The sequence below is a fragment of the Canis lupus genome, chromosome 27 (assembly GCF_003254725.2).
Source record: "Canis lupus dingo isolate Sandy chromosome 27, ASM325472v2, whole genome shotgun sequence".
In the NCBI taxonomy this organism is placed as follows: Eukaryota; Metazoa; Chordata; class Mammalia; order Carnivora; family Canidae; genus Canis; species Canis lupus.
In genome coordinates this window covers 5,171,312-5,198,338 of record NC_064269.1, presented here as the reverse complement: position 1 = coordinate 5,198,338, position 27,027 = coordinate 5,171,312, and the positions used below count along the sequence as shown (strand labels likewise).

The window sequence follows — 27,027 nt, the reverse complement described above, 5'->3', positions numbered from 1 at the left end:
AATAGTATCACACAGTTTATAATAATAAAATATTTTTTAAAAAACAATCTCTACCCTTCCCTCCAACCTATTTCTAGTTCTAGCTTTCCATGGATATTCATTAGCATTTCTTTTGCTATTCACCTCTGTATTTCTGAATAATAGGGTTATATTGACTTTTTAGTCTTTTCAGGGGCAATCCTATTATGGAAGATGAGGATTTAGTGTACCCTACGACTTAAAAAATATACTCACTCTCTTTAGAGTCCTTCAGATCATTCCAATTTCCTAATTGCACATCATCCAAATTTAATGGAGTTACCATTCTAAGGCTCTAACTATACCTATAATTATGACCTTTTGCTTGTAAACCCATAGTATTTGTTAAGTAACTTGTATAAGCTATGATTCTTGGAACCTTTTAGTTTTAGGGAACACATCTTTCATTGCAGTTAATGTCTTCCAGTGTTTATTGGGTGCTTTTCTTTTCTTTTCTTTTTTTTCTTTTCAAGATTTTATTCATTTATTCATGAAAGACACACAGAGAGACAGAGGCAGAAACACAGGCAGAGGGAGAAGCAGGCTCCGTGCAGGGAGCCTGATGTGGGACTCGACCCCGGGACTCCAGGATCATGCCCTGGGCCAAAGGCAGGTGCTAAATCGCTGAGCCACCCAGGGATCCCTGTTGGGTGGTTTTCAGTAAATGTTAGGCATTGTTGTAATGCTACATCTGTATGAACTCATTTAAACCATGCAACAGCCCTGTGAGGAAGTTGCTAGCATTATTTGCATTTTGCATTTGAAGAAAGTGAGACATGGAGAGGGTTAGTAGCTTGCTTGAAGTCATTCATCTAGCAAGTGGTAGAGCTATGATAGAAACCCAGGCAGTCTGGCTTTAGAGACTTCACTTAACCATCTGCTACACTGCTATATTAATGATACACACACCTCAACAGTAAAGCATGTACTTCAGTTTGGTTTTCCACTAATGGTGATGGATTATGCTAATTGAACCATGTTTATTTAAATTTCTCATTTTTTCCCCAAATAAGTATATTTCTTTCTTTTTAATAAGTATATTTCTAAAAATTTTAAAAATAAATTTATTAATTATGGTAAAAAATAATATAACATTTACCATCTTAACTATTTTTAATTATACAGATTAGTAGTGTTAAGTATATTAACATAGTTGTGCAAAAGATCTCCAGAAATTTTTCATCATGCAAAACTAAAATTCCATACCTACTGAACAACAGTGTCTCATTTCCCTCTCTCTTCTGTTTCTATGAATTTGACTACTTTAGATACCTCATATAAGTGGAATTGTACAATATTTGGCTTTTTTGTGAGTGACATTTCATTTAGTGTAATGTCCTTGGTCATCCATGTTGTGGCATGTTGACAGAATTTCCTACTTTAAAAAAAAAAAAGATTTATTTATTTATTTATTTATTTATTAATTAATTATAGACAGAGAGAGAGAGGCAGAGACACAGGAGGAGGGAGAAGCAGGCTCCATGCCAGGAGCCTGATGTGGGACTCGATTCCGGGACTCCAGGATCGTGCCCTGGGCCAAGGCAGGTGCTAAACTGCTGAGCCACCCAGGGATCCCCTAGAATTTCCTTCTTTAAAAATTTGTTTTAAGCAATCTCTACACCCAACATGGGGCTCAAATTCACGACCCCAAAATCAGGAGTCACACTGTTCCAACTGAGCCAGCCAGGTGTCCCAGAATTTACTTTTCTTTAAAGGCTCAATAATATTCCATTTTGTGCCTCTACCATGTTTTGTTTATTTATCCATTGATGGGCATTTGGATTGCTTCCACCTCTTGGCTATTATGAGTAATGCGGTAATAAATATGGATAAGCAAATATCTCTGTGTATCCTGCGTTCAGCCCTTTTGGATATATACCCAGAGGTGGGATTACTGGACGAGGATGGTAGTTCTTCTGTTTTGTATTTTTTAGGAACCTCCATACTGTTTCCATAGTAGCTACACTATTTTACATTTACATCAATAGTGAACATTTGTTCCTATATCTCCACATCTTTGCCAACACTGATTTTCTAGGGTTTGTTTGTTTTGGTAGCAGCATTCAAGTGGGTGTGAGATGATATTTTTGATTTGTATTTCTCTATGATGATTGATGTTAAGTATCTTTTAATTTGCTTGTTGGCCATTTATCTTTTTTTTTTTTTTCATATGTTTATCTTTGGAGAAATGTCAGTGCAAGTCCTTTGACCATTTTTAAATTGGGCTACTTGGTGTTTTTTTTTTTGTGAAGTTGGAATTTTAAAAATATATTCTGGATATTAACTGCTTTTCAAATATTTTGATAGGGATCCCTGGGTGGCGCAGCGGTTTGGCGCCTGCCTTTGGCCTAGGGCGCGATCCCGGAGACCCGGGATCGAATCCCACATCGGGCCCCCGGTGCATGGAGCCTGCTTCTCCCTCTGCCTGTGTCTCTGCCTCTCTCTCTCTCTCTGTGACTATCATAAATAAATAAAAAATTAAAATAAATAAATAAATAAATAAATAAATAAAGGGTCAGAATTAAAAAAAAAAAACAAATATTTTGATAAAATACTTGGAAATATTTGATAAAAAATACTTGCAAATATTTTCTCCTATTTCATAGATTTCCTGTCACCATATTGATTATTTACTTTGATGTACAGAAGTTTTGTTTTGTTTCTTTTAAAAAAAAAAAAAGATTTTATTTGTTTCTTTGACAGAAAGCACAAACAGGTGGAGTGGCAGGCAGATTGAGAGGGAGAAGCAGACTCCCTGCTGAGCAGAGCCCAATGTGGGGCTTGATCCAGGACCCTGGCTGGGGTCATGACCTGAGCTGAAGGCGGATGCTTAACCAACTGAGCTACCCAGGCGCCCCTGTACAGAAATTTTTAAGTTTGATGTAGTTCTATTTGTCTGCTTTTGCCTTCTTTTGACTGTGTTTTGGATGTCATACACAGGAAGTCATTGCAAATTCCATATCATGTTTTTCCTCTTTTTTTTTCTTCCAGGGGTTTAGGTCTTATGTAGCTTTTTATTTCATCTGAGTTAATTTTTGTTAATATGGTGTAAAGTAAGGGCCCAATTTTACTCTTTTGTACATATATATCCAGTTCTTAAGCATCATTTGTTGAAGAGAATGTCCTTTCTCCATTGAATGATCTTGGTGCCCTTGTTAAAAATCATTTGACCAAGGATACTGGGGTGACTCAGTGATTGAGCAGCTGCCTTAAGCTTAGGGCATGATCCTAGATCCCACATCGGGCTCTCCGTGGGGAGCCTGCTTCTCCCTCTGCCAATGTCTCTATCTCTCTGTGTCTCTCATGAATAAATAAATAAATCTTTAAAGAAATCATTTCACCATGTATGAGTTTATTTTTTGGCTCCCTATTCCATTGGCCTAAATGTCCATTTTTATGCCAATACCACTGTCTTGAACACTATAGGTTTGCAATGTCTTGAAATCAGGAAGTGATTGTTGTTTTTCTTTTTTAAGATCGTTTTGGTTGTTTGAGGTCTGTTTCTGAAGTTAAAATATAAATGCAAAATGTAGTATTTGTCATTTTAACCATTCATCAGTGTATAAAGCAGTGGCATTGAATACATTTACTGTGTTGTATAATTATCACTACCACCCCAAACTTTTTCTTCATCCCCCACAAAAACTTGTACCCATTAAACACTAACTTTCCCTTTTCTTCTTCCCCCTAGTTTTTCTTTTTATGATTTATTTTTATTTATTTATGAGAGAGAGAGAGAGAGAGAGAGGCAGAGACACAGGCAGAGGGAGAAGCAGGCTCCATGCAGGGAGCCCAACGTGGGATCCAATCCCGCTTCTCCAGGATCGCACCCCGGGCCAAAGGCAAGCGCCAAACCGCTGAGCCACCCAGGGATTCCCCCCCTCTAGTTTTTTGTAGCCTCTATTGTACTTTTTCTATTTCTCATCTCTTTTTACCCATGTTGTCATTCTAGTGAATATGAAAAACTTATGCCTTCTTTTGTTGTGATTTGAAGTGAAAAAATAAATATAAATAACAATAAGTCAAGGTAATAGTTTTTAAAGCTGTACATGTCCATTCTCTTTGCATTTCTCTACCTTGAGAGTCACTGTGTTATACAGAGGCCTACAAACCAATAGCTTGTTTGTTTGTTTGTTTTTTAAGATTTTATTTATTATGAGAGACACAGAGAGAGAGGCAGAGACATAGGCAGAGGGAGAAGCAGGCTTTATGCAGGGATCCTGATGTGGGACTCGATCCTGGAACTCTAGGACCACGCCCTGGGCCAAAGGCAGGCGCCAAACCGCTGTGCCACCCAGGGATCCCCAGCACTCCTTTTCAATAAGTACTTGATGTATATTTTGTTTAATAAAGACAGAATTGTCTGTACACTAGGCCAATTTAAGAATGTGATATGTTGGGATCCCTGGGTGGCACAGCGATTTGGTGCCTGCCTTTGGCCCAGGGTGTGATCCTGGAGACCCGGGATCGAGTCCCACGTCGGGCTCCCGGTGCATCGAGCCTGCTTCTCCCTCTGCCTGTGTCTCTGTCTCTGTCTCTCTGTGTGTGTGTGTGTGTGACTATCATAAATAAATAAAAATTAATTAAAAAAAAGAATGTGATATGTAACTTGAAGTCTTAATCACATGGAGAAAAAGTGAATGGGTTTATTAATGCTGTGAAAAGCAACAATGATCTACCCACCAAGTGCCAAGGTAGAAATAATTAATGTGGTCAATTAAAAAGAAATATATAATTTAAAATGCAGAGGCTTTCAGGTGCTGAGTTACAGAGTTAGTTTCTTAGTGCTTGCTCTGGACATTATAAAATGCATCTTAACTTATCACAGTCTATTTTAATACTAGTTTAATTCTTTAAGTTAGCTTCCCACCTTTGTAAAATTGTTGCTATATCTGTTATGTCTATATTTATTACAAACCAAAAAAGTAGAGTATTGTTATTCTGCATTATACAATCTTTTAAAGAATTTAAGAGAAGAAAATAAAAATATCTTTAGTCAGTCTTATATATTTACCTATATTTACTTTTTCCAGTGCTCATTTCTTTGTGTATATTTAGGTTACCATCTGGTGTCATTTTCTTTCAGCCTGTGAGATTTTCTTCAGTATTTTTTTTTTAAGATTTTATTTATTCATAGAGACACATACACACACAGAGGCAGAGACACAGGCAGAGGGAAAAGCAGGCTCCATGCAGAGAGCCTGATGTGGGACCCGATCCAGAGTCTTCAGGATCATGCCCTGGGCTGCAGGCGGCGCTAAACTGCTGCTCCACCGGGGCTGCCCCCAGTATTTTTTTTTTAAGTCCGGTTTGCCAGCAATGGATTCTCTAAGTCATCGGGGATGTCTGTATTTCACCTTCATTTTTTTAATCTCCATTTTTATTCTTTTCTTTTCTTTTCTTTCCCCACCTTCATTTTTTAAAGATGATTTTGCTGAATATAGAATTCTTGCTTGACAGTTTTCTTTCAGTATTTTTGAATATGTCATTTCACTGCCTTCTGACTCTCCTTGTTTCTTATGAAATATAAGCAACTGGTTATATTGTTGCTTCCTGGTAAATGAGCTTCTATAGTCTGTAGGTGATGATGATGATGATAATGGTGATAATGATGATTTTTTTAAGGACAGGGAGAGAGAGAGAATCTTAAGCAGGCCCCATGCCTGGCATGGAGCCTGATTCGAGACTGGATCTCACAACCCTGAGATCATGACCTGAGCTGAGATCAAGAGTCAGACACTTAACTGACTGAGCCATCCAGGTTCCCTGCAAACTGATACTTAAAAAAATATTAATCTATAAGGGCTCCTGGGTGGCTCAGTCGGTTAGGTGTCTGACCCTTGATCTCAGCTCAGGTCTTGATCTCAGGGTCATGAGTTCAAGCCCCTCATTGGGCTCCGCATTGGGCGTTTGTATTGTTTTTGGTCTTTTCCTTTTTTTGTTTTTTCTCCACTTCTTCTGGAATTCCTAATTTGTGTATGTTATACTCGATGTTGTTTCCATAGGTCTCTGGGGCTTTATTTTTCTGTATTCTTTTCTCTCTCTGTTCAAATTAGATATCTGTTTTTCAGATTTTTTTTTCTTCTGCTCCAGTGTTCAGCTCTAGAATTTCTAGTTGCCTCTTTTTACTGATTTCTTTTTGTTGACATTTTCTGTTTGAGGCATTGTCTTTGTATTTTTCTTCAGTCCTTTAAAACAGTTTTAAGGTTTTACTTGTTTAGTTTGGCATTTGGACCTACTCTAAGACATTTTCAATTCCATGATGGTGTTTTTTTTTTTTTTAACCATTCTTCGTTCGGATCATACTTTCCTGCATCTTTACATGTCTTATAAATTTTTGTCAAAACTTAGATATTTTACATAATGTAGCAACTTTGGATTCTGATTTGTTTTTCCCATCGAGGATTGTTCTGTTTTGTTGCCTGAACTAAATCTGTGGAATGTTTTTCCCCAGTGTGTGACTGCTAATATCTGCTCAGTGTTTTGTATTTTTAAAATTTGTTTTTATGTTTAAGTCTGTCTTCCTGGTATCATACCTGTATCTATATAGCTTAGTGGTCAGTTAACCACTTGTCAACAAAAATTGTCCTAGTGGGTATTATACTATAAGTTGGCAAATGGAATTTAAATTAAAACAAAAACAAAAAGATTGTGCTAAATGCATTGAGCTAGTAGAGCTTCCACTCTCTACCAGTAGATCTTTGTATGTGTTGAGGAGCTCCTTCAAAATTCAGACATTTTATTTTATTTTTAAAGATTTTATTTATTTATTCATAGAGACACACACACACACAGAGAAAGAGAGAGAGAGAGAGGGACAGAGACAGAAGCAGGCTCCATGCAGGGAGCCCAACGTGGGACTCGATCCCGGGTCTCCAGGATCACACCTCAGGCTGCAGGCAGCGCTAAACCGCTGCGCCACAGGGGCTGCCCAAAATTCAGACATTTTAAAAGTCTGCCCAAACTTTTACTTTCCACTGGGTCCTCTCATGTTTTTCTTCCTGTTTTTGCAGGCTCCTAGTGGGTCCTCTCTGGTCTCTCCAGCATGAATGGGTGAGCACTTATCACTTATATTCTTGCTTCCAGATTTCCCTTTTAAATTCTCTCTAGTCGAAAATAAAATCTTAAAAAAAAAAAATTCTCTCTAGTCTGCTGGTCCATCACTTGTACCAGCTATAACAGCATCCTCAGGTCCTTTGTCTTGCTTGTTCATTTGCCACCAAGAATACACATTGTTACTGACAGTGCTGTTGGGTGTGGAATTCTTTGCTTCAAATCAAGTCAGCCCTCTCTGTGAGTGAAACTGCTGGTTTTTATGGCTTTCCCTACCTTGGTAGAACTACATTTGCAATGACCTGGGGGTGATGGAAACAGCTTTAGGCAATAATGCCATAGACTCCAACTGTTTTTACCCCAGATTCAGTAGTTTTTCATGAGTAACCACCGAGAAGGTAGCATTTGAGAAAAGACCTGAAGGAGGTGAGGAATTATTTCATATAGATATCTAAGGATGAACATTCCTAGCAGAGGGAATACCTTAACGGCCTGAAGGTGAGAACATATCTAGGATACGAAAGGGACAATAAAGAGGCCAATATGGCTAGAGTGGAGTACCTGACGGAGAGAGTAGTAGGAAATTATATCAGGTAAAAAGAAGATTTGGGGACAGGGTATTAGAGCAGATAAGACCTTTTAGGGTATTCACTGTAAGGACTCTGGCTTTTACTTTGAATGAAATGGGGAGCTACTAGAGGGCTTTGAACAGTAGAGTTGAGACACAGTTTATTTTATAATTTTAAAAGCAGCTTTAGTGAGATGAAAGCTAAAGGGTGGCAGGATAGAAGACTCAGGATGCCAGTTAAGAGACTATTACCATCCTGATTATAGCAATGCAGGGGAGAAATGATTGTGGCTTAGATGAGGGTAGTAGCAGGAGAGGTCATGAGAAGTGGTCCAGTTCCTTCTGGCAGATTGGAGGTAGGGAGTCAATAGATTCAGATCTCTTATTTCAAGGAAATTTTCATGCATAGTATGTGAATGCTTTTTTCTGTTTCCTTTATTGAGTTCTATATTTTTTATCCCTATATTGATCCTAATTATCCTCTGATTCGATCATTTTAATGCTCTAATATTTTCTCTTTTTTTAAAGATTTTATTAATTTATTCATAGAGACAGAGGGAGAGAAGCAGAGACACAGGCAGAGGGAGAAGCAGGCATCATACAGAGAGCCTGACGTGGGACTCGATACAGGGTCTCCAGGATCACACCCTGGGCTGCAGGCGGCGCTAAACCACTGCGCCACTGGGGCTGCCCGTAATGCTCTAATATTTTCTAATTGTAATCTCTTTTTTTCTTCTTCTGAAGACTTTCCTCTGTCACATGCATTCTATTTTCATCTTTGTTTTTTGTTTTTTTTTTGGTTCATCTTTGTTTTTAAACTAGGCTCCGTGCCCATTGTAGAGCCCAATGCAGAGCTTGAACTCACAACCTTGAGATCAAGACCTCAGCTGAGATCAGGAGTCAGACCCTTAACTGACTGAGCCAACTCAGGTGCCCCTCATTCTCTTGTCTTTATGCTGAGGAAATGAGGGTAGAGAAGAGCTTGCCATTGAAGAGTTTAATCCTTTGTGGTAGATCTAAATTCTATTCTTTCTTCTAAATCTCAAAAAGTGTTTTCTATCAGGTCCACTCTATCCAATGGTAAATTCCATGTAATTCCATAGGCTTTGGCTGATTCTCCCAATTTGGCTCAATTCTCTGACAGATAGTAAGCTCCAGAGGTTCAGCCTGTCTTTCCTCAAGTCCCATAGTGGTTTGTAGAGACTCTTACTCTTGGGGTGTAATTGATGTGATGTATTAGTTTCAGGTGTACAATGTAATAACTCAGAATTTGTATATAGGGCAGCCCTGGTGGCGTAGCAATTTAGCAGCGCCTGCAGCCCAGGGCCTGATCCTGGAGACCTGAAATCGAGTCCCATGTCAGGCTCTCTGCATGGAGCCTGCTTCTCCCTCTGCCAGTGTCTCTGTCTCTCTATCAATCTGTGCCTAAATAAATAAATAAATTAGATAAATAAACAAATAAATAAATAAATAACTATCTTAAGAAAAAGAATTTGTATATATTGCAAAATGACCATCAAAATTAGTCTGGTTAACATCTCTCATATATAAAACGTTTTTTCTTGTGACAAGAACTTTCAACATCCACTCTCCTAGCTGCTTTCAAATATGGAACATAGTATGAGCTAGTCACCTTATTGTCTGTACATCTCTGGACTTACTCATCTTATAACTCGGAATTTGAACTTTTGACCCCCTTCACCCATTATCTACTCCCCCTGCCTCAGGTAACCACCAATCTTTTCTCTATATCCGTTGAGGCTCTTGGTGAATTTTTTTTTTTTAACTTTACTATAGCTGTCTACTTAGTCTTCATTTTCTTCCGTCTGTATTGGAAAGTATTTCATATAAGGTTGTTCTCATTTCCTTCTTGGGGTTTTCCTGTCAAGTGTCCAAATATAAGAGTTGCTTTGATCCTCATGTTTTCTTTACCCAGAAATCTTGGGATCTGTTTTTTTTTTAAGTTCAGTGATATGGGAAAAAGTAGCATTTGTATCTTTACAACTTGCTTCCTGCATTATTGACTAATAGAAATTTACTGTTTCCAGTTTTTCTTACTAAAATTCCTTTGTGCTCTTCCCATTCACTCACCTCATTCCCCAGTTTTCTTGCAGCTATATTTGACCTGGGAAACGTGAAGAGAGGTTAGATACAGGAAATCCTAGAACAGAAAAAAGACCCTTGATTTGGGTAGGACAAGCAGGTGGTAAGAAAGATTTTAGGTAGTAATAAGAGGTAATATTTTACTTTGTGAAGTGGAGATGGGGATAAGATTTTTGAGATAACAGAAGATAAGGCAACTTCTTTCTGAACTAAGAAGATGGTCTGATTTTAAGATTAAAATTTCTTTTTCTTTTAATTCCAGTATAGTTAATATTAATATACAATGTTATATTAGTTTCAGATGTGTGATATAGTGATTCAGCAATTCCATAAAACACACGGTGCTTATCACAAACGCACTCCTTAATCCCCATCCCCTATTTTCCCGTTCCCCCCACTCACCTCCCCTCTGGTAACCAGCAATGTGTTCTGTATAGTTCAGAATCTGTTTCTTGGTTTGTTTTTTTCCCTAAGATTAAAGTTTCTTTTGGAGCAAAATATGCTTTTTATGATTACATTCTTTCTAGAGTATTTTCCTTTTAATAGCTAGCTTTATTTAGAAAAAATACCGGGTATTTTTTGGGTATCTGTTAGAAATTTTATACACGTAGCTGTTAACTGTAATAGTGAATGTATTTGTGTGTTTTCCCTCCAGAATCTCCATGGAGAAAGAGACATGAATGTCTGCAATGATATTTCCTGACAAGAAGTTGATACAAGAGAAGGAAAAGAGATCAACAGCTAGTGAGCAGAATTTCAGATAACCAGCATTTGGTATTTATCACCTCCAACTACAGACTTCCGTTGCCTGCTTTTAAATCAGAGATAACTACGTCAGGACCCAGACAAGGCAAAAGGATACTTTTCATCTGTATTTTTTGAGATCAAAGAAACCACAATGTCTAGAAAACAAAACTCAAAGGGTAAGATTACATGTGGCTATAAATTGTTAAAAGCATAGATGTAGAATGGTGATCTATATATTTTTAAAAGGTTCTCTTAATGTATTTTGAATGGTTATATTGTCCCTCACCCAATGCAGTACTTCTGATAGGTATAATCTGTCTCTATCTTGACTGCAATTAATTTTAGAGGAGTAAGAACATTCACAACTTTATCCATTATCTCTTTAATTATCTAAGTAATTGTGTATATTAGATTACAGTTTTGTGTGTTTCCAGTTTGGGAATTAATTCATATAACAATTGCTTTTCTACTTTTATAAATGTATTAAATTGGAATATATTTGCAGGAAAGTCAACTGCATCTAGAAAATACACTTTCTGAAGTATGGACATATGTTAGGGGCGGTGGTGGAAGATAACTTTTACTGCAGGATATTCTATATCCTGTGAGTTGATGGTTTTTTTCATTGGAGACAGGAAATGAAGCAAGAGTAAATGCTTCTAGTTTTAGATTCCTTCTTTAGCTTTCCTTCCAGGATTATTACTCACTCTAGCTTCTTATCTAAAGTAAAATACAAGATCAAAGAATCAAATACCAAGAATAGTTGGGAAAGACTATAAGATCCCTTTTTCACCTTTTTTAGAATAGCTGCAAAAATGCAAAGGGACAAATTTAACAGTAGCACTAGAACTATTATTATACAATAACTAGAATATATTTGTTAGAAGAATGACCATAGCTATCCTGGCTTTTTTCCCTCTTTGAGTTTAATTTTCAATTTAAAGTTAATGTTCTTCCATTCAAAACAAAGGTGTAGATCTAGGTCTCATGTGTTAAATATGAAGGAAAATGCTTTTAAACTTAATTTTGACTTGGTAGTTCACAAACCTCATTTTAAGAAAATAATGTACTGGAGCTGCTTGTGATTTTGAAAGCTGCAGTTTCATTGTATAGTAAATCTGTATAAAGGAAATCTGAGTTCTAAGGAATGGTTAGATTACTTAAGAGCTATTTTATGCAATGAGATTATTAACTGAAAAGTTTTTATAACCAAAGTTTGTTTCTTCTTTGTCATGGTTCAGTTTGCTTTCTTCCCAGTTATGTTTGAAACATTATCTGTTTTCCTCCTACAGATGAGAAATACTATAGTAAAAATAGGACTCCAGACTTTAAAATAAAACAGTTTCATCTAAAAAGTTAGCATTGAATCTTCAGCTACGATTGTTGAATTGTGTATTTTTCCTGTTTTGTCAGTTTTAAATTTACATATTTTAGGATTCTGCTATTAAGTAATATACATTTATAATTGCTTTATCTTGTTGATATATTGTTTTTTATTATGAAATGTTCTTTGTCTCTAGGAATATGTCTTTTTTTTTTTTAAGATTTATTTATTTATTTATTCAGAGGGAGAAAGAGAGGCAGAGACACAGGCAGAGGGAGAAGCAGGCTCCGTGCAGGGAGCCTGACGTGGGACTCAATCCTGGGCCTCCAGGATCACACCCCCAGCCACAGGCAGCGCTAGGTGCTAAACTGCTGCACCACCAGGGCTGCCCTAAGAATATGTCTTTAAAGTTTAATTTTTCCCACTCTCTTATACTTATTGTTTTCAGGAATTATCTTTTTCATCCTCTTTCTTTTTTTTGGTGGGGGTGGTACTGAAACCCTCAACCTTCACTTTCAGTGTGTTTTGAACTTAAGTGTCTCTTGCAGACATCATATGGTTGGATCTTGCCTTTTTATCCAGTCTCACAACTGCATTTTGATTACTCCATTCAACATTTAGTGTATTTATCAGAATGATTGGGTTTATGTCTGCTATTTGCTGTTTCCTAAATCTTATTTTTTCGTTCCTCTGCACCTGCTTTATTGCTGCCTTTTTATATATTTTTGTATTTTATCTTTATATTACTTTATATTTTATACTTCTTTGTATTAATTCCTCTGATTTTTAAAAGCTATTTCTTAGTTATTTTATTAGTTATTTTATTTTATTAATTAAAATAAATAATTTTATTGCTCTAGGATTGCAGTTATACGTCTTTAACTTGTCACAAGCTTCAGGTTAATACTGACTTAATTCCGGTAAAATATAGTAACTCTCTTCCAATATAGCTTTGTTTCCTCTTCCCTACTTTCATACTATCATTCATATATATATATATATATATATATATATATATATATATCCCCAACAATATGTTGTTATAATTATTACTTTAAAGAAATAAGAATTATTACTTTTGAAGAAATTTGGAGAAAAGAGAAAAAATATATATGTAGTCTTTATATTTACTCAAATATTTACCATTTTGAGTACTCTTAATTCCTTCCTCTGGATTTGAGTTACTGTCTGGTTTTATTTCCTTTCAGCCTGAAGGATTTAGTTTTTCTTGTGCACAAGTCTGACAGGAATGGAGTCTTTCAGACTTTTCTTTTTTTTAAATCTGAATATCTTTATTTTATCTTAATTTTTGAAAGATAGTTTTGCTGGCTATAGAATTCAGCACTTAGAATGTGCTTTTCCACTAAATATGTCATATTGTTGTTCCTCTGTTTGCTATGAGTCCTTTTTTTCTTGTCAAGATTTTCTCTTTGTCTTTAGCAGTTTGACTGATGGAATTTGGTATGGATTTCTTGGGAATTTCATCAAATTTTGGCCATTGTTTCATCAAAAAAAATTATTCCTGCCCCTTTCTCTCTTTCCTCTCCTGTTAGGAATCCTGTGATGTGTATATCGGTAAGCTTAATGTTATCCTACAGGTGACCAAGGAACATTTTTCTTTTTTCTTCAAATTTTTTTTCATATTGTTCTTCCTTTATTTAGATTGCTTAATTCCTATTGATCTCTTTTCAATTTCATTGATTTTTTTTTCTTCTGTCTCAAATTTGCTATTAAGTCTGGTGAATTTTTCATTTGGGTATTATATTTTCAATTAGAATTTCTTTTTAGTTTTATAGTGTCTATTTCTCTATTGGGATTCTCTTTGTTAAATCATTAGGACTGTATTTTCCTTTAATTTTTTGAAAATATTTTTATTAGCTGTTTTGAAGTTTTTATTGCTTAGGTATACCAACTTGGTGGACCCTTTAAGAGTCCGTTTCTATTGATGGTGTTTTTCCTATGTATGAGTCTTTCTTTCTTTCTTGGCTTTTTTTTTTAAGATTTTATTTATTTATTCATGAGTGAATGAATAATATTCATTCATATTATTTCATTATTTATTCACACAGAGAGAAAGGGAGACAGAGACACAGGCAGAGGGAGAAGCAGGCTCCATGCAGGGAGCCCGATGTGGGACTCGATCACCGGTCTCCAGGATCAGGCCCTGGGCTGAAGGCGGCGCTAAACCACTGAGCCACCAGGGCTGCCCTCTTTCTTGGCTTTTTTTAAACAGATAATTAACTCTGGATTCTTATTTTATTTTCTTGAAGGTTGTTTTTTTTTTTTTTTTTCTTGAAGGTATTTTAAAAATAAGTAGCCTGGACATAAACTAGGATATCTACCTCTACCTGTCCCATGTGTACAGTCACAAATGTATCTGCACATATTTTTAAATTCTAATTTTTATTTTTTACTTTTGCTTTTTAGGGATTGTCCCTGTGTCTGCAGTGTTTATTGGTCAGCCAGTGATTTAGACTGAGGTTTTGCTAAACATCTAAAATGCATAAGCTTTTATTTTCTGCTGATTAAACTGTGGGTTGAGGAGGACCTCAAAGTTCAGGCTGATCTTAAGTTTGTTTTCACTTTTACTTTCCACTGGCTCTTAGGTTTCCCCGTGCACATGCATAGTTTCTCGTTTCCCATTTAGCTAGGAATGTGTAGAGAACAAATACAGCTTTTCTATGTTTTTTTCTTTATTTCCAGGGTTTCCCTTTTAAATTTCTTATTTGTTTACCACTCATTTAACCAACACTTCAACTTCAGGCTAGCAAGGCAGCAAGGTGGGTTTTTTTGTTGTTTTTGTTTTTGTTTGTTTGTTTTTTACATTTATTTCTAAGTTATCCACTTTATCTGAGAGAGCTGTGGAGTTTTGCCCTCCTCTCTAGTTAGCCTTCTTTGGCAATAAAGCTGCTATTTTTATAGCTAGCCCTGTCTTGGTTAAAGCTATTGTTCTCCATGGAGCAGGAGATGTGAATGGGAGCAGTCCTAGGCAAGAAGGGTACAGACTTCACCTAAGACACTAGCAGTTTCTCAGTAATTTGTTGTGGCCTTTGATTTCTACAGCCCTGAAAAGGTTGTTTCTGACAGTTTTGTTCAGTTTAATACATGTGTTTTAAGGAGAGAACTTGTAACCTCTTCATGCCACCCTCAAGCCCAGTTTTATTGTTTTAGAAAAGTACTGGTCGGGATCCCTGGGTGGCGCAGCGGTTTGGCGCCTGCCTTTGGCCCAGGGCGCGATCCTGGAGACCCGGGATCGAGTCCCACATCGGGCTCCCGGTGCATGGAGCCTGCTTCTCCCTCTGCCTCTGTCTCTGCGCCTCTCTCTCTCTCTCTCTCTCTCTGTGACTATCATAAATAAATAAAAATTAAAAAAAAAAAAAAAAAGAAAAGTACTGGTCCTCAGCGCTTAGAAATTAAAACAATAAAAACAACTAGTTCTTCATACCTGGTAGCTTGAATAGCTATGTAAATAGTGGCAACAAAGGACAAGTCTTTAGAAAGTGCCCTATGGTTTATGTGGCTTACTAGTTAGGTAAAAAATGCTTCTGCCAAAAATCTCTTGTGGGCCTTACCCTTGGATTACTGGAACTGTTTCTTGGGCACCCAGATGTTGAAAATCAAATAAAAGAACTTTTGGGCATCCCCAGTGGCACAGCGGTTTAGCGCTGCCTGCTGCCCAGGGAGCGATCCTGGAGACCCTGGATGAGTCCCACGTCAGGCTCTCTGCATGGTGCCTGCTTCTCCCTCTGCCTGTGTCTCTGCCTCTGTGTGTGTGTGTGTGTGTGTGTGTGTGTCTCTATGAATAAATAAAAAATCTTTTAAAAAAAAGTAAATAAAAGAGCTTTTGAGTAGAACCCATAGCAGATATTTGAGAACCTATTAGGTTCATGATATGAATTTATAGTGGGATAATTATGCATAATTTTAAAAAAAGATTTTGTTTATTCATGAAAGACACAGGGTGGGGGGAGGGCAGAGACTCAGGCAGAGGGAGAAACAGTCTCCCCTCAAGGAGCCCAACATAGGACCCGATCCCGATCCCAGATTCCAGGATCAGGACCTGAGCCAAGGGCAGATGCTCAATCTCAACTGCTGAGCCATCCAGGCATCCCAATTATGCATAACTTTTAACCATTTCCTGACTGATATCTGAATCAAGCACTAGATAAAAGAAACCCAATTCTGAGGGTAATCCAAGGCTGGGAATAGGTTTAGTTCTGATTCCCACAGATTACTAATGATCCTAATTTTCACTTTGAAGAGTCTTCAGAGACTAGAGAACGATGAGACAAAATGATTGTAGTTTTAACATTTTTAGGAACCCTGATTATGGTTAGGTAATCTTTTTCTCTCAAAATTGACTGTATCTCAGAATCATCGTAGAAATTAAAAAAAATTGTTTTTGAATCACTATCTCTGAGGATAGTACACTAGACTGTTTTAAACAGATTTGCTAATATTTTTCTGGACCTAAAAACCGTGTTTGCTCTATATTTATCAAATTATAATGATAATGGTAAGAGCAATGTACTTTTTTTGTTAACTTCATTTTGCACTTAACATTAGTTCTCTCTCCTCCTCTTTTCCCACTTGTAAAACTATTCAACTACAAAACACCTTCACATTTGATATTTAAACCTCTGAAACATTAAAATAGCTGACTTAAATTTCATAGTTGATTTGCATGAATGGTTTCTCAATCCCAGTACTGTGCTATTGCTTAATTGCTTCACTACTTTTTGTTTTATATAGAGCTACCTAAATATTTCTCTCTTCCTTTCCTCTGCCCTCCCCGACTTTTTTTCATTTCACAAAACTGAAACCCTGTATCCATTAAACAATAACTCCCTACTTTCTCTTATCCTAATTCCTGGAAACTACCATCCTACTTTCTATTTTCTGATTCTGTGAATTTGATACTCTTAATAATTCATACACATGGAATCATATGGTATTTGTCCTTCTATGACTGGCTTATTTCACTAAGGATAATGTCTTCAAAGTTAATCCATGTTGTAGCATGTATCAGAATTTCCTTCCTTTTTAAAGTTGAATAATATTCTATTGTATGTATTAATCACATTTTATTTATCTGTGGATGGGTACTTGAGTTGTTTCCACTGTCTGACTATTGTAAATAACATGCTATGAACATGGGTGTACAGATGTCTTTTGAAATTCCTGTTTACACTTCTTTTGGGTTTATAGCCAGAAGTGGGATTGCTGGATTAATGGTTATTCTGTTTAATCTTTTGAGGAACTGCCATTTTGTTTTCTGTAGGAGATGTACCGTTTTACATTCCTACCAGCAGTACACAGGGTTCTAATTTGTCTGCATCATCTCTAACACTTGTTATTTTCTGTTTGTTTGCTTTTTAAATAGCTATCCTAACGGATGTGAGGACTTCCTTTTATTTTATTTTTTTAAAAGATTTCATTTGTTCATGAGAGACAGAGAGAGAGAGGCAGAGACACCGGCAGAGGGAGAAGCAGGCTCCATGCAGGGAGCCTGATGTGGGACTCGATCCCAGGTCTCTAGGATCACATTCTGGGCCGAAGGCAGGCACTAAACCGCTGAGCCACCCAGGCGTCCCGAGGACTTCCTTTTAAAGACAAGAGTTATAACCTGTTTTTATTTTTAAATTTTAATTATTTTTTATTTTTTTTATGGAACACTTAATGAATTTGCATGTCATCCTTGCATGAGGGCCACGCCAATCTTGTCTGTACCATTCCAATTTTAATATATGTGCTACCACTGATGTGAGCACTACAAAGTGTTTTTATAAAGTCATAAAATTTTTAAATTTAAAGAAATTTTAATAACTATCAGAACTGACCTCTTTATTCTTTGTGTCTTCCACTTCATCTGTGATACTTATAAACATTCACTGTATGCCTGTCTTTGCCTATTAGACTCTGAGCCTGTTGGGATAAGAACTGGGTTTTGTTCTTGTATGTCTTTCTAACACCTAGCTTAGTACTTTGATACATTGTAGGCTGTCTAGAAACAAATTATGTTAATTTATAATTTTAAAAACATTTCAGATTTTTTTCTTTTTAAAAATTAAGTTTAATTGAAGTATAGTTGATGCACATTGTTACATTAGTTTCAGGCTGTACAGCATAGTGATTTGAAAACTATGCATGATGCTGTATGTTCACCACAGGTGTAGCTACCATCTGTCAACATCTTGAGATGGGGAGTTTATCCTGGATCATCCAGGTGAGCCCTAAGTGCAGCCACAAATATCCTTATAAGGGGGAGGCAGAAGGAGATTTCAGATAGAAGAGAGAGCATCATAACCATGAGGGCAAGAGATTGAGGTGATATGGCAAGCCAAGAAATGCCTACACCTACCAGCAATTGGAAAAGGCAAGGAACAAATTCTCTAGAGCTTTCAGAATGACTATACCTTGCCATTAGCTTCATTTCAGCCCAGTGAAACTGGTTTTGGACATTTAGGCTTTAGAACTATGACAGTAAATTTCCATAGTTTGAGCTACCATATTTGTGGTAATTTGTTTTAGCAGCCACAGGAAACTAATACAGAACCAAAGCAAGTGTTTGGGCCTTTTAGTTCATTGCTCTCAACCATATTCTCTTTGTTGAAAGTCACATACTCTTAATATACTTTTTAAATGCCATCTCTTTTTAGAAGTTCAATAAAGAGGACATTTTATTTTAGGCTCTAGCTAACTGTTCTACAAAAGATATCTAGAAATAATTGGCCACATATTTCTTTTTCCTTTCCTTTTAGGGGTAAAATATCTAATATAAAGGTGGGAAACAAGTAAGTAAATGTGGCTTATCTTTCTACCCTAGGCAATTTAAAAAATTGGTTGTCCTTAGAACCCGTTTAGGGCAGCCCCCCGTGGCACAGCGGTTTAGTGCCGCCTGTAGCCTGAGGTGTGATCCTGGAGACCCAGGATCAAGTCCCACGTCGGGTTCCCTGCATGGAGCCTGCTTCTCCCTCTGCCTGTGTCTTTGCCTCTCTCTCTCTCTCTCTCTCTGTGTCTCTATGAATAAATAAATAAAATCTTAAAAAAAAAAAAAAAGAACCAGTTTAAATTATTTCTTATACTGCTCATTTATGTGCTTACTACAAAAAAGAAACCCCCCAAGTTTTTCTAGTGTATTATTTTTAAAATTATTCCAGAAGGGTATGCTTGGTGCATGCAAGAATCTGTTAGACCAAAGATAGGGAAGGTAAACACTTTGAAGGGAGAATAACATAGGCAAAAAGGATAGAGCAGTTGAAAAGCTGAGTGGTGACAAATTCCTGGAGCCAAGAGACCAGTGATTGATGTTCAGGGCCTTCTGGGGTGTGAGCAGGAACTAGTGACCACCCACCCCACCTTGCTCTGGCGTAGGACCCCCCAAGAGACTGAGTCCTAGCAGTAAAGATGAGTGGAAATAGACTCACCCTTGTAGGAATTGCAACTTAGTTTTAAATTATTTCAGTACCTGAAATTGGTTTGAGGTAATATAGGTGCAAAGCAAATAGATCCTCTCTGGAAATCCTCACAGATTACTTTCATTATCAGTTTTTAAAAATAGATTGTTTAGTACACAATAAAAATAATTAGAAACATGAGGAGATGTAACAATAAGAATATGGAATATTGTCTCTAACATTAGACAATAGAACAGATACACAGGAGACCTAAATATTGGAGTCACCAGATTTAAAATAACTATTCTTAAAAGATTCAAGGAAATAAAGACAGCATGGAGAAATTCAGTAGACAACTGGCAAACTACTTTGTAATGCATATTTTAGATCTGAAAAATACAGTAATTGAAACTATGGACTCAGTGTCTGGTTTTAAAAAACAGATTGGTATTATCTGAGAAGAATCAGTGAACTGTAGCATAAGTTAGAAGAAACTAAATCATGCATAGAAAGTCAAAATATGAGGACATACAGAAGAGACGGTGAAAGACTTAGAGGCCTACAGAGATTAGTTATGTCATATGTATAATGGGAACTGCAGAAGAAAGAGCATAAGGAAGAGTATTTGAGGAGATATTGTTGATAACTTTCCAAAATTCATGAAAACCGTCAAGCCACAGATTCAAGAAGTATCAATCACAAGCAGAATACATCATAGTAAACATCATAGGAACATCATAGTAAAATTTCTAGGAAACAAAGACAAAATCTTAAAAGCAGCCAGAGGAAAAAAAATACACAGTTTTAAAAAGATCACAATCAAACCTAGAGATAACTTCTCAAATAGGAACAATAGAAGTCAGAGGACAGTGGGATGATATCTTTAAAGGTCTGAATTAAAATAACTGCCAGTCTGCAATTCTACACATGTCATATACAGTGAAAATATCCTTCTAGAATGAAGTGGAAATAAACAGGTGTTTTTTTTTTTTTTTTAAAGATTTTATTTATTTATTCATGGGAGACAGAGAGAGAGAGAGAGAGAGGCAGAGACACAGGCAGAGGGAGAAGCAGGCTACCATGCAGGGAGCCCGACATGGGACTCAATCCCGGGTCTCCAGGATCACGCCCTGGGCTGAAGGTGGCGCTAAACTGCTGAGCTTCCCCGGGCTGCCCAGAAATAGTTTTAAAAAACAGCAAAAAAACACAAAAATAAAACCAAAAAGATGTCACCATTGGAACCCCACTGAAAAAATCCTGAAGATATTCTGAATACAGAAGAAAGATGACCCAGTTGGAAGGTTGGAGATGGAACAAGGCATGAATAGCAAAGCAAACCACAAATACATGGCCAAGTCTAAATGAATATTGATTATATAAGACAATAAGAAAGTTTTATTAGGATTTTAAAACACATAGAGAATTATGGGGTGCCTGGGCAGCTCTGTCGATTGAGCGTCCCAACTCTTTGTTTTGGCTGAGTTCATGATCTCATGGATTGTGAGATTGAACCCCATGTCGGGCTCCCTGTTCAGCAGAGAGTCTATATGAAGATTTTCTCTCTCTGCCCTTCCCCCAACTCATTCACTCTCTCAAATCTTAAAAAACAAAACAAAACAAAAATACACAGAATTAACTTCAAAGTAGTCATGGCCTATAAATTAGGAGAGGTATATGCTTCCTTGCTTTATCAAGGAAGAGAGTAAAACTGCCAATTAATAGTATAATTCTGCAAGTCACAAATAGATGTTATAATCTCCAGGGAAGCTATTAAATTAAAAGACTGGTCACTGCATACTGCAGCATGGATAAACCTTAAGAACATTATGCTAAGTGAAATAAGCCAGTCATAAAAATACGTATAATACATGATCCCATTTATATAAGGTATCTTCAATAGTTAAAGTCACAGAAAGTAGAATGGTGATTGTTAGGAGTTTGGGGGTTATGGAGTATAATGAGTTATGGGGAGTTGTTGCTGAATAGATACAGAGATGTAGTTTTGTAAGATGAAAAAGTTCTGGAGATTAGTTGTATAATAAGATGAATATACTTAACACTACTGAACTTATGTTCTTAGAAATGGTTAAGATGGTAAGTTTTATGCTGTGCTTTTTTTAACCAGAATTTTAAAAAAGAGACTAAACAAAAGAAAACTGTTCTGAATGTGGATATATTAATATTCAGCCAGAGTAGACTTTAAGGCAAAAAAGCATCATTAGGGATGAAGGAGGGGCACCTCGTAATGATAAATCATTTAATTTAACAAAAAATAATTCTAATAACAGATTTACATTTCTTGAAGTTTTTATTTGTTTATTAGAGACAAAAAAAGCACAAACGAGGGGAGGAGCAAAAAGGGAGGGAGGAGCAGACTTTCCATCCAGCAGGGAGCCCAGTGTGGGGCTCCATCCCAGGACACTGAGATCATGACCTGAGCCAAAGGCAGACACTTTACCAACTGAGCCACCCAGGTGCCCCTCTAATAACATTTAAAACAAAAATTGGCAGAATTAAAAGGAGAAATACGTAATTATAGTAAGAGATTTTAACACAGATCTCTCTAACTGAAAAAACAAAGATGTGGGATTAATAAGGATATAAAAGTGAATTTATACCACTTTTAGAGAATTAAAATCATTCAGATTATTATTTGGTCACAGTGCATTTAAGCTTGCTATCCAAAAGTTAATTAGAAAATCTCCAAATATTTGAGTATTTAAGAAATATACATTTGAATAATAGATCAAAAAAATTAAACAGAAATTAGGAAATATTTTAAATAGAATAATAGAGATTTATGCATAAAAACTTGTGTGCAGCTAAAACCATGTTTAGAGGGATTTTTTTTTAAATTTTTATTTATTTATGATAGTCACACAGAGAGAGAGAGAGAGAGGCAGAGACACAGGCAGAGGGAGAAACAGGCTCCATGCACTGGGAGCCCGACGTGGGATTCAATCCCTGGTCTCCAGGATCGCGCCCTGGGCCAAAGGCAGGCGCCAAACCACTGCACCACCCAGGGATCCCTAGAGGGATTTTTTATTTCTTTTTTAGCTTTACATGTATATATTAGAAAAGAAGATAGGCTATAGATAAGTGAACTAAGTTCTAAGGAAATTAGGAAAAGGCTAGAAAATTCAATCTCTTCAAATATGTAGAAGGAAATAAAATCATTCTTGAATAATGGGATTCCAATATTTATGATTTTTTCCCCTTTTCCTTGCTTTATTGTAGTTGTTAGATCTCCAGTTGTCTAGAGGTAATGAAGCAAAAGAGTTAATTATGTGAGGTGATGAATGTGTTAATTGTTTTGGTCTTGGTCATTATTCCAACAGTAGCTATGTATATCAGCTTATCACATTGTGCAGTTTAAATGTATATATTTTTCAATTTTTTCTCAATAAGGTTAGGAGGGAAAAAAGTAACAAAGCAAGCATTTTTGTCTTCTCATCTCAAAGGAAAAGGGCTTAGCATTCACCATTACGCTGATGTTTACTATATGATTTTTGTGGATACCCTATATAGAAAGGCCACAGAATGTAACCTTTTCGAATTAGTGACTTTAACAATGTTGCTAGATATAAAATTATTCTACAAAAATCAGTTCACACCTACTTATACCAGCAATAAGTCATTAGAAAATGAAATTTAAAAACGGGATATTTACAATTGTGTCAAAAGTATAACATAGAAAGAAATTCAATGAAAGATATGTCAGATGGAAATGTAGACGGATGAAACAGCCCAGAAACAGAGCTATTCATCTGTGGAGATTTTATTTTCCTAAAAGGTGGTACTGCAGAGCTTTGAGGAAAAGGTGATCTTTTTTCACTTAATTCTGAGATATTTGGAAATCCATATGGAAAAAATGTAACTGTTCCTTTACTTCATACCTCTGAAGCAATTTACGGTTTAGATTATAGACCTAAATGTGAACGGTAAAACAATAAAGCTTATGAAGGATAATTTAGAAGAATATCTTTAAGACCTCAAAGAAGGAAGGATTCTTTCCTTTTTAAACCTTTTTCCTTAATAGGGTTTTTTAAATGTCTTAATGGAGTTTGTTTTTTAAAGCAGTTTTAGGTTTACAGCAAAGTTGAGGAGAGGTATAGATTTCCTGTATACCTCCTACCCCCACAGATACATAACCTCCCCTGTGATCCATATCATTCACCAGAGTGACACATTTGTTACCGTGGGTAAACCTACATTGACACATTATTATCACCCAAAGTCTGTAGTTTACATTAGGATTCTTTCTTGGTGGTGTACATTTTTTGGATTTGGACAAATGTATAATGACATGTATTTGCTATTATAGTATCATACAGAGTAGTTTCACTCCCCTAAAAATCCTCTGTTCTCTACTTATTAATCATTCATTCCACTTAACCCCTGGCAACTACTGACCCTTTTATTATTGCTATAATTTTCCTTTTCCAGAAAGTTATATAGCTGGAATCATACAGTATGTAGCCTTTTCACATTCACTTATTTCAATTAGTAATAAGCAATTAAATTTCCTCCATGTCTTTTCATGGCTTGTAAACAAATTTCTTTTTAGCATTAAATAACATTCCATTGTATGGATGTACAATAGTTAATCCATTTACCTACTGAAGGACGTCTTGGTTGCTTCTAATTTTTGGCAATTATAAATAGAGTTGATATAAACATCCATATGCAGGTTTTTGTATGGGTATAAGGTTTCAGCTCCTTTGAGTAAATACCAAAAAGAATGATTGCTAGATTGCATGGTAAGTTTTGTAAGAAACTGCTGAACTGGGGACGCCTGGATGGCTCAGCAGTTGAGCGTCTGCCTTCGGCTCAGGGCACAATCCCAGAGTCTCGGGATCAAGTCCTACATTGGGGTCCCTACAGGGAGCCTGCTTCTCCTTCTGCCTATGTTTCTACCTCTCTCTCCATGTCTCTCATGAATAAATAAATAAAATCTTAAAAACAACAACAACAAAAAAAAAAGAAACTGCTGAAGTCTTCCAAAGAGCCTATATGTACCATTTTCCTTTTTTACCAGCAATGAAGGAGAGTTCCTGTTGCTCCACATCCTTGCCAGCATTTGGTGGTGTCAGTGTTCTGGATGTGGGCTATTCTAAGAGATGTGTAGTGGTATCTCGTTGTTTTAAGTTACATTTCCTTGATGCCATGTGAAGCATCTTTTCATATGCTTGTTTGCCGTCTCTATATTCTTCTTTGGGGAGGTGTCTGTGAAGGTCTTAGGCCCATTTTTAAATTGTGTTGTTTCTTATTGTTGAAAATTAAGAGTTCTTTTTATATTTTGAGTAACAGCCCTTTATCAGGTGTCTTTTGCAAATATTTTCTCCTGGTCTGTGCCTTGTCTTTTCATTCTCTTGACAGTGTCTTTTGCAGAGTAGGTAGTTTTAATTTTAATGAAATCCAGCTTATCAATATTCCTTTCATGGGTTATGCCTTTGGTGATGCATCTAAAAAGTCATTGCAAAAATCCAAAGTTATCTAGATTTTCTCCTGTATTATCTTCTAGGGAGTTTTATAGTTTTGTAGTTTACATTTACATCTGTGATCCATTTGGTGTTAATTTTTGTGAAGGACGTAAAGTCTATACTTAGATTCATTTTTTTTTGCATGTGAATGTCTGGTTGTTCTAGCACCATTGTTGTAAAGACTTTCTTACATCAGTTGTATTGCCTTTGTTCCTTTGTCAAAGATCAGTTGCCTTATATCTGTCAGTCTATTTCTGGGCTTTCTATTCTGTTCTACTGATTTTTTTGGTCTATTTTTTTCACCAGGACTACACTGCCTTGAATATTGTAGTTTTATAATATGTCTTGAATTCATGTAGTGTCAGTTCTTCAGCATTGTTCTCCTTCAGTGTTGTGTTGGCTATTCTGTGTCTTTTCCCTCTCCATATACATTTTAGAACCACTTTGTTGATAACCAAAAATAAGTTGCTAGAATTTTGATTGGGATTGCATTTATTCTGTAGACCCAAGTTGGGAGGAACTGACATCCTGACAATATTGAGCCTTCCTATCTGCAAACATAGACTGCCTCTCCATTTATTCAATGCTTTAATTTTTTCCCTCACGGTTTTATAGTTTTAAAGGTCTTATGTATACTTTGTTAGATTTATATATAAGTATTTCATTTTGTAGGATGCTAATATAAATAGTATTGTTTTTCATTTCAAATTCAAAACACTTCTTCATTGTTTTTATATGGGAAAATGACTGACTTTTGTATATTAGCCTTGTATCCTGCAACCTTGCTATATAAACACTTAAAAGATCCAGGAGTTTTTAATAACATTAATTTTTAAAAATTTGTTACTGAAATTTGTAAGCTTATAAAAAATAGAAAAATACAATGGACTCCCAAATACTCATAACTCAGGTCCAATAATTAACAACACATTGCCAATCATTTTTGGCTATACTTTGATCCACCCCCAGGGGATTATTTTGAAACAAGTTTCTAACATTATCTCAGAGAAAGAGGTTTTTGTTTTTTTTTTTAAGATTTTATCTATTTATTTGAGAGAGAGCATGAGTTGGGGGGCATCAGCAGAGGGAGAGGGAGAAGCAGACTCCCCGCTGACCAGGAAGCCCAATGTGGGACTCAGTCCCAGGACCCCAAGATCATGACCTGAGCCAAAGGCAGACACTCAACCAACTAAGCCACCCAGGCACCATGAGAAAGAGTTTTTAAGTAGACAAAAAAAGCGCTAATCATAAAGGAGAAGAGTGAATGTCAGTGCCTTATTACATTAAAATTAGGAACTTCTGGGATGCCTGGGTGGCTCAGTGGTTGAACATCTGTTTTCAGTTCAGGTCATGATCCTGGGGTCCTAGGATTGAGTCCTGCATCAGGCTCCCTGCAGGGAGCCTGCTTCTCCCTCTGCCTGTGTCCCTTCCTCTTTCTGTGTGTCTCTTATAAATAAATAAATAAAATCTTTTTAAAAAATTTAAGAACTTCTCATCAGAAGGAACAGTTAAGAGAGTTACAAGGAAGTCACAGAATGGGAGAAGAAATTTGTATCATGTTTAAATGATAGAGAACTATTGCAGATCAATAAGAAAAAGACAATTCTCCCTCCAAAAGCTAGGTTAGAGTAGTCATTGTCAGGGAAAAGAATAACAAAATTTATAAACAAATGAAATGAAAATTAGAACAATGAGATACTACTGCTCTTGCACGGGAATGGCTAAAATTAAAAAGATTAATAATATATTAATGAGTGTGAATATATGAAATAATAAAAACTTTCAAAAGCTGCTATTGGGAGTTTAAATTGGTGCAGCTACTTTGAGAAGCTGTTTGACATATGTACTAGAATTGAAGATAAGCATACCCTATGATTTAGTTTTGTTCTTGAGTATTCAACAGAAATGCATTCCCAGGTACATCAGGAGATTTGTACAAGAATATTAAAAACAACATTGTTGGTATTGACCAAAAACTAGAAGCAACCCATTGTCCATCATTTATCTAGCAGACAGCCCAGCTGTTCATCATTTGTCCATCAGTTTTCTAGCAGAATAAATAAATAATGAAATACAGTGAAATATTATTCAAGGTAAATGAACAAACTACATTTACTTGCAAAAATATGCATAAATCTTACAAACACAGTGTTGAAACAACCCATGCACCAGAATAAAATACATGCAGAATCATTACTCTCATAGATAAAAGTAAAACTAAACCATAATATGTAGGTATACCTTCTTCAGTGGTATCAACTATGAAGAAAAGTTTGGAGAATGGTGCCTTTGGTGAGTGGGGAGAGATACTAAGAGAAGGGGGATATGAGGAAG

General features: G+C 36.3%; 2 protein-coding genes and 1 non-coding gene across 3 annotated transcripts in view; 2 read left to right on the top strand and 1 right to left on the bottom strand.

Moving 5' to 3' along the window:
• The window catches only part of DNAJC22 (DnaJ heat shock protein family (Hsp40) member C22), a 90,569-nt gene extending 80,038 nt beyond the window's left edge, over positions 1–10,531 (top strand). The window contains exon 5 of the mRNA XM_049102837.1: positions 10,398–10,531. The gene's annotated coding sequence lies outside the window, so the exon portion shown is untranslated. The remainder of the gene's footprint in view (positions 1–10,397) is intronic.
• SPATS2 (spermatogenesis associated serine rich 2) overlaps positions 10,524–27,027 on the top strand; it is a 67,193-nt gene continuing 50,689 nt past the window's right edge. Inside the window, exon 1 of the mRNA XM_025477524.3 lies at positions 10,524–10,665. Coding sequence (XP_025333309.1) covers positions 10,641–10,665 — 25 coding nt within the window. The 5' untranslated portion in view covers positions 10,524–10,640. The remainder of the gene's footprint in view (positions 10,666–27,027) is intronic.
• On the bottom strand, positions 17,475–17,584 carry LOC112678342 (U6 spliceosomal RNA). The gene has a single exon (XR_003147522.1). It is a non-coding gene; the product is annotated as a U6 spliceosomal RNA (small nuclear RNA).